Source organism: Schistocerca cancellata, chromosome 1 (assembly GCF_023864275.1).
Source record: "Schistocerca cancellata isolate TAMUIC-IGC-003103 chromosome 1, iqSchCanc2.1, whole genome shotgun sequence".
NCBI lineage: Eukaryota > Metazoa > Arthropoda > Insecta > Orthoptera > Acrididae > Schistocerca > Schistocerca cancellata.
The window spans coordinates 454,457,385-454,470,900 of record NC_064626.1 but is presented as its reverse complement, the minus strand read 5'-3'; the positions used below and the strand labels follow the sequence as shown (position 1 = coordinate 454,470,900).

The 13,516-nt window shown below is 41.5% G+C and overlaps 1 protein-coding gene across 3 annotated transcripts in view; it reads left to right on the top strand.

The window, feature by feature from the left end:
• LOC126176908 (uncharacterized) overlaps positions 1-12,792 on the top strand; it is a 37,444-nt gene extending 24,652 nt beyond the window's left edge. For 2 of the 3 annotated variants that reach the window (XM_049924115.1, XM_049924104.1), the window contains 2 exons: positions 9,565-9,725; positions 9,857-12,792. In XM_049924115.1, the coding sequence (XP_049780072.1) occupies positions 9,565-9,725; positions 9,857-10,439 (744 nt within the window). In that variant the 3' untranslated portion in view covers positions 10,440-12,792. The remainder of the gene's footprint in view (positions 1-9,564; positions 9,726-9,856) is intronic. The other variant, XM_049924106.1, reaches the window with a different exon arrangement.
• Positions 12,793-13,516: the final 724 nt, after the last annotated feature.

The following is a 13,516-nucleotide window of genomic DNA, read 5'->3' as shown; positions in this document are numbered from 1 at the left end:
AACCAGGTTTCAGTGCCTCATCACCCACCTGCACGACCAGGAGGACTTGATTGCTGAGCTGGTCGACACCCCGAACTCATCTACCTGGTACAGTCTAACCAAAAAGACAGTTCTATGTTGGCTTGCACGCTCAACTGAGGCAGCAATACAGCAAGTGCTCCACGTCGAGCAACTAGGCAACAACAAACCTTCCCAGCTCTGGAGACGGCTACGTGCCCTGGTCAGCGCCAATCTATTCTCTGACACAGCTCTCTTCGCCATCTGGTCAGATAAACTATCTCCTCACATCCGCTTTGCTCTGGCTCAAAGGTCTCCTGAACCTGTCGAGCAAAGAATGACAATTGCTGACAAGCTACACGATGCATCACTGCTCTATTTTGCCAGCCACTGCCTACTTGACAAGTCTCAGGTTCAGGCTCATCGCCCTGCGGCCGGGGCCGTACTGTGCCGACCGTCCCGCTCACTCTGGGAAGCAGTAAACAAGCAACTGGGACGTCACCAGCTCCGCCCACAGTCATTCCTCCTCCTGCAACCGAACCTGCTGCGGCCACCGCCAATGACAACAAACTTTCCGCAGGAAATGCAACTGCACTACCCTTACTGTTACTTCCACACACGGTTTGGTGAGGCGGCACGGAACTGCAGACCACCCTGCTACTTCCCACATGCCAATCACAGGTAGGTCCAGGTGCCGCCTACTGAGCACAACATGACAGGCACCCCCCCCACCCAGTGCTCCATTCCGTCCGGTAATGACCTGATAATTGTTGCGGACAACTTCTTTACATTATAGACATTTCGTTGGGATACCTTTTCCTAGTGGACACGGGTGCCGATGTTTCGCTGCTGCCTACAGCCTTAGTGTCGTCGAACATCCGCCCTCATCATACTTCACTGCAAGCCGTGAATTCAACTAAACTACAATGCCCGGGTTCAACTTCCCATGTTGTCTCACTCTCCGCAAACTGCAAACCCGTGTGGACTTCCTTGGTGTGCGAAATTGACGAACCTGTACTAGGCATTGACTTCTTGCGACACCACAAACTTTCACCAGACCTAGTGCGAAACACCACTGACCACTGTGCTCCGTCGAGCAACCCCCCCCCCCCCCCCGCACGTGACACATTGGTCCGGGCTCATCTCATCCGTACACGCTCATCTCTGTCGATGACGTTACAAGAAATCACGCACAAGTGCCTTGTCGAGCTTGAACACGTTGCTCGCCTATGCAAGGAAAACTTAGAGCTCTCCCTCCGGCTCCATGAAACACAGCTCCAGCTCTCCAATGCAGCAAAGGAATTACAGACTCTACAGCAAGGACAAAGCAAGGTCAGTAAGTGCGCCGAATCTGCTTGCAATCCCAGCAATCTAGCCTCCATCTGTACCTCCCGCTATCCCTCGCAACTGTGCTATCTATGACTGCTATAACGTGTACTGACAGCTCCGCAGGGCCACACCCTCCTGACATGGCAGTGTTTGACGCTCGGCTGGACACAAGTGCGCATGCGCTATGAGCGTCACTTGTTCCCGAACTGACGGTTCCTACACTGCCCCTCGTGGACAGCACCTCAAACTATGCAACTTCACCCACAACCGTGCTGCCACAGGCCGCGCCCTCGGACAATGGACTTACTAATGGCTCACGAACTCTACCGAGCTCACCCGACCACTGTGCCACTGCTTCGGGCTGGCGGCCAGCGTGTCGCATTGACTCCTGGGACACTTTGCAGCCTCGGCTCCCGTCGGACCCCCCGAGTGGCTCCGAACACCATGACCACACCTCACCTGTCCCGCCTGCCACACATTGCAAACAAACCACCTCCCGCACCGCCGGCAACATTTCTGTCTTCACCAATGGCACGGTTCACAAGCTTCGCCTCAAGTCAAGTCGCTCGATCTCCAGTAAACCACGTCGACTTTGTCCCGAGCCCCTCTCCGACCTTAAAAATCAGATTTATGAACTACTAAGCTCCGGCATCATTGAACCCTCTGCCAGTAGCTGGTCTATTCCCATACATATGACACCCAAGAAAGACGGGTTCTGGCGCATGTGCGGAGACTACCGTCGACTAAACGCACGAACAATTATGGACACCTACCCCATACCCAACATTGCCAACTTTAACAGTTCTCTCGCAGTTGGGACCACGTTCTCTGTCATTGATTGCAAAGGGGCCTACCACCAAATCCCCATGGCACCTGAAGACATCGAGAAGACAGCAATCACCACCCTGATCGGGTTATTTCAGTTTCGATTCATGCCCTTCGGTCTGAAAAACGCAACCCAGACCTGGCAACGCTTCATCAATGAAGTGCTATTCGGCCTAAAATTCTGCTTTGCATATCTTGATGACATTCTTGTGTTCAGCTCCTCTGTCAAGGACAACATTTGACATGTGCAAACTGTTATGAACACTGACGGCAGGAGGCATCGAGACCAACCAGGACAAATTGCAGCTACATCAACCCGCTGTCACTTTTCTTGGTTTTCGGGTCTCTGCCGACGGCATTTCATCGCCCCCTGAGAAAGTAGAAACAATAATAAACCTACCCAGACCTTCGTCATTCAAAGAGCTCCAGTGCTTTCTGGGGACAGTTAATTATTATCGGCGACATCTACCTCGGGCTGCGGAGATTAAGGCTCCAGTGACGGATGCCTTAGCAGGCACCAACACTTCTGGATCTCGGCCCGTTCCATGGATCCCTGCTATGACTCTTTCACTGCCCTCAAAAATCATCTTACCGAGGCCTGCACCATCGCGCATCCTCATCCCAATGTGCAGCTTTTCATCACCACAGATGAGAGTGATACTGCCATCGGCACTGTCCTTAGCCAGACAATCGACAGCCAAACTTTTCCTCTGCAGTTCTTCTCGCGCTAGCTCACTAATGCACAACGGAAATATTCCGCTTTTCACAGGGAGTTGCTCGCGGTCTACGAAGCAATCAAGTGTTTTAAGACTGACGTTGAGGGACGTCCATTCTATGTTTTAATGGTCCACAAACCCCAGGTTGCGGCCATTACAAACCTGCCAGCTGACCCGCCTCCTCGCCGCTTCAGATACATGGACTTCATATCTCAGTTCACCACCAAAGTCAGACACGTAAAGGGTGCTGACAATATAGTTCCTGATTTCCTTTCACAAGTCAACGCCATCCATTCCCTGTTAGACCTCTCTGAACTGCCTAACCTCCAACCCACCGACGAGGAAACACAAAACCTGATTTCAGACTCTACTTTTTCACTACACTTCATCCACACCACCTTCCCTGGCATTTGTGGTGAGATCTGGTGCGACGACAGTACGGGCACGTTACAACCCCTCATCCCAACCATGCTCCAACGAGCTGTCTTCAATCCATTGCATAATTTAGCCCACGCCGGTGTTTGTGCATCCGCCTGCTTTGTAGCGGAGTGCTTTGTGTGGAGAAATATCAACAAGGACTACCAGCAATGGGCACACTCCTGCGTCGTGTGCCAACGCTGCAAAGTACACAAGCACACTTCACCCCCCCTCGGCTCCTTTTCGATCCCTCCTGGGTGCTTTCCAGCATGTAGCACCGATGAGGTCGACACCAGCATAGCATCAATATGTGTTTGTCTTTGGATGCTGAGCATCGTCTTTGGACTCTGAGCATTGTCTTTGGGCTGTTCCGCCACGTTCAGTTCTTTGTGAGCCTTGCATGTATTTAGGTGAATAAATGAACTACTGCTAAATGGGTGTTGTTTCGTGTAACCAACCAGAACTTCTCCCTCACACTGAGTCAAGGAGGTGGCCATTTTCTGAGTATCTGGACATGTCGGGGTAGAAGGAACTGCCAAGCCAAATGTGTGTAGGGGGATGGTGTTGTGCATCAAAGTGCCATTTCCTTGCACAGTGCCATCTCAATGACTGACAGAAGAATCATGCATCAGTGGGAAACTGAATAGCTGGAAGTGGTGAACAACAAACTGCAGTTACTCAAATCAACTGTGTAGACATGGCAGACTTTGTGCTATCCACAACGATGGAAGGAAGTGCTGCTCACCAGATTGCACATAGGGTATTGCCCACTAACACCTGGGTTCCTCCTGCAGCAGGAGGACCCACCACTCTGTAAAGATTGTCATGTGCCACTTTTGGTTCAGTATGTTTTGGCTATGTGAATTTTATATACAGACATAAGGGCAATCCTCAGTTAGACTGGACATCTGCCACCATCCTCACTGACACCGATACCAGTGAAGCACAGGTTTTCATATTTTGTGAACTGTTGGACCTCATCACAAAAGTGCTGAGGAGGGGGAGGTCAGCATCCCGTGAATGGACAGCTTAGCCGGACAGCTTGGCATTTTTATTTATCGATTTTCAGTGTCGTAGTTTAATGCACCATTATGACAGTTTATTTTATAATTTATAGGTGACCTTTCATGCATTATAAGCAACTCTTCCTGTGGGAATGACATTTGCACCTCCCCAAGCAAATTGACATTTCATAAGGTGCTGATGATCAAACTTTTGAACACCTCACATCCAACAACTTCATCTTATGACTTTCCTACACCACATTTTTTTTTTGTTTTGTTTTTTTACTCTCTTTAAGATTTCAAACTGAATGGTTTTCTCCTGCATTTTCAATATACCCAGAATGGTGGGGCTGATGATCACAGGTTGCTCCCATAAAGCCTTTCTCAACTTGGGGTTTCCCAGTACTATCCCTTTTTTCTGCTTCTTTAAGCCAAGTCATAGTTTTTCAGGGTTATACGCCCTGGAACAACTATGTAGGATAAGCCTGGGAATTTTTTAGAACTCTGGGAATTTTTCATTGTTTTAATTTTCAGTTAAATTTTTGTAATTTTGGCTGGTAAGAATGATACTCTAAAAAAGAATTTTACTTTAGCCAGCTATTGCAGAATAATACTGCAACAATAAAACAAATGAGAGAAAAACACCAAAATAGAACTTAAGTTGAAAAAAAAATGCTCCATTTCCAACAACGAAACACAGTGCTCACACAAACGTCTGCCTACAGCAAAATGGGTCAAAGGCTTTAGTAAAAAGACTGTTCAATACTTCATAACAACAAAGTACTTTCATTTGGGTGTGACGTCACAACAGTTTAATTTCTGATAGTTCACGATATTGCAAATGGTGGTTTGAAAAGCAGTACTTCGAATGTAAATTTCCTTTTACACAAGATGAATTGTGTTACCTATGACATGTGTGATGAATTTATTAAATCACACTGTCATAACACTTTGAGGAGCAGCCACTTAACATAATTTTGCGCCCAGAAAACCACACATTCATGACATTATTTAAAATTTAACTAGCACATTTGCGTGCTGAGGGATGACTACCTTCATAGTGTTCATTATGAGTGATGGTAAGCAATCACACCAAGTGCTACACAAACAGGCAAGAGGAATAGTGTTCTGTGTGTACCAACACTTTTAAGAGACAATCTTCCGCTGAACCCACGCTGGCACAAGGTGCGGGTCACATCCTTGCCAAATGCCAGGAGCAGACAGCTGAAGCCTGTGGTGTTGGTTTGAGGTCCCTTCAGAGAATATCCAGCGAAGATAACAAGTTTATCCAAGCCTGCGGCTCAGCTGTTTTCAAATCACCAGGGGGCAACACTATCCAAAAAAGAAGTGGGTGAATTAAACGATTTCATGAAAAACGTTTTGCGGCACATAGTGTTCAGCACGTATGCTGAAAGCGAGTATCCAACAGCAGAGAAACTAGTTTCTCGTATGAAAGAAGCTGAAAATTTTAACGGAAGCAAATGGACCATTTTGAGGATACTGAAAGACATGGGGTTCACGTGTCAGAAAACGAACGATGGTAGGAAATCATTACTGGAATGAAGCAATATTGTAGCTGCAAGGACTCTGTTTTTGAGAACAATGCAGGAGATCAGAGAAGCTGGCACATCTTGAATTTATTACTTAGATGAAACTTTCGTTAATCAGAACAAGGACTATGTGCTGGAAAGTGAGTGACGAGTATGGTGGATTAAAAGTTCCTCTTGGTAAGGGTAACGAATTATAGTGCTTCATGTCAGATCAGCAGACAGATACTGGCTATATTCCACAGGGTAAGCTGATTTTTAAGGTGTCAAAAGCTAAGAATTCTGAAGATTACCACTCTGAAATGACGTACAGCATCTTCAAAAGGTGGTTTACACAACAATTATTGCCACATATTACTGCGTCTTTAGTTATGGTCATGGACAATGCGAGTGTCCACTCAATGCAAGTGAAGAAAGCTCCAAATACGAAGTCCAAAAAGGCAGACATTATTGCATGGCTGTCATCTAACGAAATACCGTACTTCATAACTCGTCGCATACCAGAACAGAACTGCTAGTTCTTTTAATCAACACAAGTCTGCATACGGAGCTTATGAGATAGACGAATCGTTAGATTACCCCCATATCATTGCCATTACAACCCAGCGGATCTGGTATGGTCTGAGGTGAAAGCATATATTGCGGAAAAGAACAATACATTCAAAATTGCAGATGTTATAAGACTTACACATGAGGCAATAGGCAGCATCTCTACATCTCCATGGGCAGCTTGCGTAAGACACGCGGGAAAACTGCAAGATGAAGGTTACAACAGCGAACTTTGCAGGGACACGTTTATGGAAACTTTGCAGGGACAAGTTTATGGAAACATTCGTCAAAAATCTTGCTGAGTCTGATTCATCTACGTAGGACAGCGAAGACGATGGTGTGGATTTCATGTTGTGAAGTAAAGTACCAGTTACTGCTGCTTATGACCTTATTTGTGTGACTACACCTGCAGCTGTAGGCAGTAGCTGCCATCTTTGACCTCGTAACAATGCCAGTTTCATCATAAAACATATTTCATTCAATTAAGTACACATACTATAAAGCCGTAGCAGATTGCACAATGAAAGAAAATTAGTTTTTAGTAACACATTAAACGATCTGTTTCTGATATCTTTACGGTCACAAATTTTTAAAACTTGAAAATGCCTTAAATGTATTCGATCACTGTGGGTGCCTAATGTAAGTAATGCAAAAATTCGTTTGATTAACCAAACAAATCGTTGTCGCTCAAAAGACGGAACATTAAACATTGTTAGTATTTAAAGAAAGAATGAAGCTAATCATGATTACTGACAAAATAGTGTGTGTATTGTCGTGAGATTGAAGCTCTTCCGCCTGTGTTTGCTTTACAAATAAACTGATCTTTTGGAAGGGGTCTGCCTTGAGCAAAACACGATTGTTTCTTTTTGTGCTATCACCCAGAAACGTTTCGTTGAGGTTTCAGCATCATCACTGGGCTTTCATTTGCTTTCTGTTATACAATAGGAAAAATATTCGTTATGCAAGCAAGCAAGCAATGAGTGAAAATAGACGTAGTAAGCTAATTTACTAAGATGTTTATCACAAAAATTTGCAATGACCCTTATTGCATAAGTAGCTGAACTCAAACGTTTCAGCAGATCATCAATGTGTTTCTTCCAATTTAATCTCTCATCAATGGACACACCTAAAAATTTTGAATATTCTACCTTAGCTACATGCTTCTGATTAAGGTCTATATTTATTAATGGCGTCATACCATTTACTGTACGGAACTGTATGTACTGTGTCTTATCAAAATTCAGTGAGAGTCCGTTTACAAGGAACCACGTAGTAATTTTCTGAAAGACATTATTGACAATTTCATCATTTAATTCTTGTTTGTCAGGTGTGATTACTATACTTGTATCATCAGCAAAGAGAACTAACTTTGCCTCTTCATGAATATAGAATGGCAAGTCATTAATATATATTAAGAACAACAAAGGACCCAAGACCGACCCTTGTGGAACCCCATTCTTGATAGTTCCCCAGTTTGAGGAATGTCCTGATCTTCAGCATGAGGCAAAATATACACAATCACAATACCCGTAACAAGAGGACCATCAAAATACCCAGGTGTCGACTGACGGGAACGCAAGACAGCTTTCCAGTGGTTGCCCTAAAGATGTTCAATTCACTGCCTTAAGAAGTGCAATCCCTGCCACTAGGAACATTCAGAAGGAGAGTAGCACAGGACCTGAAAGAACGCCCATTGTACTCCATTGGTGAATTCTTTAATAGTGACCAAAGTGAATGGACAAACAAATATTGTTTCTATTAAGTATAAATGTCTTAATTTTGTGAATATTTTTTAAATTATATATCTAATTAATCTTGATGCAGTCTGTCCAGTCATGGCTGGTAAACGACACAGATCTAGTAATAAAGTAATTATAATCAATTCTATGTGGAAGGTTGTGTATGCGGGCGCGTAAGGATTCTCATTACTAAGAATGCAGTTATTAAAGTTCACTGTGGAACGATTTTTATCGCCATCTCAATTTTAGTGCTTTGGAAACTGTACGAGCTGTGTTTGGTGGAATTCATATTTATACTTCCATAATACGAAAAATGCAGTGTACATGTTGCTGTGCATCAAAGATCTTCTCAAAATGCTTTTTATCCCCCCTAGGTTTCGATTCATAAAGTACCAGGAGTTCTGCACCAGTGTATAAAAACTTTACCATTCATGCGATTGAGTTGCGAGGAAAACCATACTATCACTTGACACGGTAAAATTGTCTTTTCATCCAGGAAAAAGTGTATTTTTATCCAGGAAATCTAGAAGAAACTGGAATTTTTTTCCTTGCCCGCCCCACAACTCCAGATCAAACAGTGTTCCATACACATATCTGTTCCTATTCATTTTATCATTTCACCAACTCACATAACAAAAAAAAAAAAAAAAAAAAATAGTGTCCTATGAAAATAATATCAGTGAGCTGCACTCTGTAAGCTCATACCTGAGTGTAACAGTAGCATGGACATGAAAGTGATTGATCACATAGGATCAGTTGTGTGTAAAGCAGGTAGCACACTTCAGTATATTGACAAAATACTAGGGAAATGCAATCAGTCTACAAAAGAGATTGCTGATACATCACTTGTGTGAACCATCCTATAATATTGCTCAAGAGTGTGGGACCCGTGCCATATATGACAAGCAGGGGATATTGAATGTATACAGAGAAGGGCAACACAAATGGTCACAAGTTTGTCAGATTTACAGGAGAGTGTCACACAGAGATGATGAAAGAACTGTAATGGCAGACTCTTCAAGATAGTCCCGAGAAAATCTACTAACGAAGTTTCAGGAACCAGCTTTAAATTATGATGACTCTAGGAACATATTACAACTACCCCCAAACATGTTGCTCCTATCAAGGACAAGATTAGATTAATTACAACATGAACAAAGGCATTTAAACATACATTCTTCCTACACTCCATATGTGAATGGAATGGAAAAAGTCCTAATAAGTGATAAAAGTCGGATGTACCTTCTGGCCGCACCTCAAAGTGGTTCGCAGAGTATAGATGTAAATTTACATCACCATATATTATTTCAATAAGAAGAGTCATTTCAACTGGCCTTAGTGTGTTTTGGCTGCCATTTTCCAACCCCATAATTTTAATCTTTGCTATATAGTAAAAATGATTTTAATACAATGATACTAATTAATCACTTTATTTTTCCAGGTTCTTGACTTGAGTTATTGTGACATAGAGAGCATTGCAGTGAATGCTCTTTCTAATATGGAAAATCTCCAGATTTTAAGTTTGAAGAATAATCAGCTCTCTGTTCTGAATGAGAATGTATTCCACCAGCTACATAATTTGGAATTAGTTGACATTTCAGGGTAAGAAAATGCAGTCTCTTTCTCTCTCTCTCTCTCTCTCTCTCTCTCTCTCTCTCTCTCTGTGTGTGTGTGTGTGTGTGTGTGTGTGTGTGTGTGTGTGCATGCTGACGTTGAGTCCTTGTTTGTTTCAGAAATCCGCTGAGATGTAATGAAGAGACAAATAGTCTTCAACAGTGGTTTACAATGCAAATGATAAAGCATACAGCAGTTTGCAGAAGTGATGAGAAGCAAAAGATACTTCACACTAAAGATAAATTGCAGAAAATTGTGTCAGCTGTGGAAGACACAACTGATGATGCAATCGAAGACCTTAGGAACTTTTGGACTATTGAACATAATGAGGGTGTTGTCGATTCTAATAAAATTTGTGAATGTGAAAATTCCACCACAAAGAAAAGCAATTATTTTCTCAATATTCAGGTCTTTGAGGAAATACCATCATTTTGGGCCTTCCTTATCGGTTTACAAATCGGAATTGTAATTTCAATAACGGTAATACTGCTGAGAAAAATTAAATGTTGCCAATGTAGGTTAATGCAGAGCAGTATCACATCCCAACACCGATTATCACAGACTTCAGCACTTGAACCTATGCAGGAAGAGTCAACCTGCTTGTGGGATAATAGTGGATTGGAAACTCCCCCACCTCCATACAGGGATGTTGTTTTTCATAATGTTGCTGATAGAGCCACTTGCAATAATGGTAGTACATGAAAGATGGCCTACAGGTAACAGTACAAAATGAAAATTTCAGCTACAGCAACTGTAGATAAAATGACCATACATGCAGTAGGGTGTAAATATTACTGCTCCGTAAGTTAATAGGTTGAATCAAGAAAGTTGTTTGTCACCATCAAGATGATGATTTCTTGATGAGAAGAACTGCTTATTGGAACATTCTCAGTTCATGTCCAGATATTACTCAAAGCTCTATCATTACATTACCATTCAGTTGGTGAACTGACACAAAAAGTGAGGGAAACTCAACAGACAGAGATTGCAATAAAAGTAACCTGCTGGGATACAGTGTAGCATCTCATGGGGTTATGCTGTTGTTTAATCTCTAGAGCATCTACAGTCTGCTCTGTGAATTTCAGTCATTCAGAAAAGTGTATAGGGGAGATATTACTTTCACATTTTCTTAGGTTGTACCATTATTTTTCCCTTTTACTCACAATTTTGTTCCTATTGTAAGCCTTTGGAAGAAGTCCCTGTGTCACAAAAAGTCATCCCCTGGACTTGTTGATAATTTCAAAATTATAAAAGCTAGCAAGAATCACAAACGGTTTAAGACTGAAGGGATCAACTTTGTCTATGATATAGGTGTTTACTGTATACTGTTAGCTCAGAAATGGGCAAATAATAAAGTTGCAAACACAAATTTGGATCACCTACATAATCATATACAATGCTTAATGGATAGCCAAGTTTAATATGAAAGAATCTAAAGAAAAGTCTCTTATGAGCAACAAACTACTATTCTATAAAAGAATTTTTATTCAAACATCTGGTTTATATAATGAAAAATAATTAAATACTTAACACAAAAAACTGATTTTATAACTAAATTTATGTGAGCTCGACTGTAAATAACTAGCAGTCTGCTACTGTTGACTAAAATTTATTTTGCTGCCTGATACATTCCACATCACTGCAATACACAGTGCTGGTGAAACATAGAATGCATAATTAACTTGTTACTATTTGTCCACCTCTCATTGATCACTAACAGAAGGGTATGCACAAAGCAGAGAAGTATTCTGTTTGGTAGACAAAGAGCTTACTGTGCTATAGGGCCTACTTAGTGCAGCTGACATTGACATTGCCCAAACTCCAAATACTGGTCACACAATCTGCCAGCTTCTATGGATTCAGTGCTTGGCAGCCTACCGAACAAGAAAGTTGGACAAAATGGTAACTAATTGCATCCTTTGTTAATCACTAGGTCTTCTCAGACTAGAAAAGTAATCCATTCAGACAAAAAGAATATTACTGCCTGATTATTTATAGGCACTGGACACAGTTATTGCTATTACCTAACCAACAGCAACTTGACATATACCCAAAAGGAGAGCACATGCTCCACCTGTCCACCCATTTTAATTTTGTCACCTCACTCAGATCATCATTTTGTTTTATTTTTATTTACTCCATCAGAACAGTTACATCATTTCACTCTAATTTATTTCTATGTATAAATTATCAACCAAATTTACTACCTTCTTGCATACAATACTTTATTAGCCCGATTAGAGTTTGAAGCTCATCTGCTAATGCGTATTACTTCCTCCTCCTGGTTTTCTCCTCATGCTGCAGCATCTATAATTTTTCCATTTAATGTGTCAACATTTAACTCTCTAGTTCCTAAATAAGATGCTCCCTATTTAATATAATACTTCTGAAGAATATTACAATTTTTAGTTGGTTGGTTGATTTGGTGGAGGGGACCAAACAGCAAGGTAATCGGTCCCATAAGCTTAGGGAAAGATGGGGAAGGAAGACGGCTATGCTCTCTCAAAGAAACCATCCCAACATTTGCCTGAAGCGATTTAGGGAAATCATGGGAAACCTAAATTAGGATGGCCAGACAAAGGTTTGAACATTGTCCTCTTGGATGTGAGTCCAGTGTGCTAACCACTGTGCCATCTCGCACTTTTATGTCTCAAATGTCTATGAAGTGGCATCTGTCAGATAGTTATTTGCTTGTAAATGGATTCAACCTTGGTAAAATTTGTTTGTGGAATTGCATAGAGTTTCTCAGCCTGCATTAGTGTCTTTGTGTACTGCCAAACTTTGAAGAATCATCTTTTAGCCTCGACTGTTATCCTCTCTGTATTGCAGAAATCAAGGAAAAAAGCAGATAAAACATTACAGATTTTGAAATCAGGCTAGTTTATTCTTGATTCAAAAAGCTTAGGGACATATTACTTCAACTGGGCACTGGATACTGAAAAGACATACAAACATCACCAACACACACATACTGTTAGTTGTTAGTAAGCATTAAATGTAAGACTGGTGAGGTTTTGCTATTTTGATATATGTACTTACTCTCATGCTGTCACACTCCCAAGAACATCATTACATATTGATGTAATATTTAATTAGTTTCCCATGTTATTTTTTGTGAAAAGAAAATGATAATTAACATTTTGTTATCAAAGAAAGGCATTATATGACTTGAGTACATAATATGTAATAAAATATTTTAGTCTGTAATTCATAAATTATTGTCTGTATTGAGTAAGATCTTTCCCTTGTTAGTACCTGGGAAATAAAGCCATTAATGACTATCAGCATCCATCTCCAAAGTCTTCTTTAGTTGGTACTAAATAACAAACAAGTAAGAAGCTGCAGTATGACAATGTAATGAAGAGGAAGGCAGTCAGCATTTTACTCAAGGGATACAATATTTCCAACACCTTGCAGCTCCAAAGTCGATTTTAATCAGTACTAAAGAAGAGACACATAAAAAGAAGGTGCAGTATGATTACATGTGGAAGAGGAAGGTAGTCAGCATCTTACTCAGGGACGCAATAGTTAACTGATGGAAAACTTGTTCTCCCTTTCTTTTCTGTAGCTTGTATACTTTTTATTGGCAATTAAAATTGTGACTTTATTCCTGTTCTGAATCTCACTCACTACATATTTACACATTATAAATTCAAATGCATTTCTTAACATGGAAGGAAGAAAGACAAGTTTTTAACCTCCCATCAGTGAAAAGGTTTAGGCAAAGTAATAAGTAAGGAGAAGGTCACAGAACATATGGGTGTTTGTTTTTGTATGTT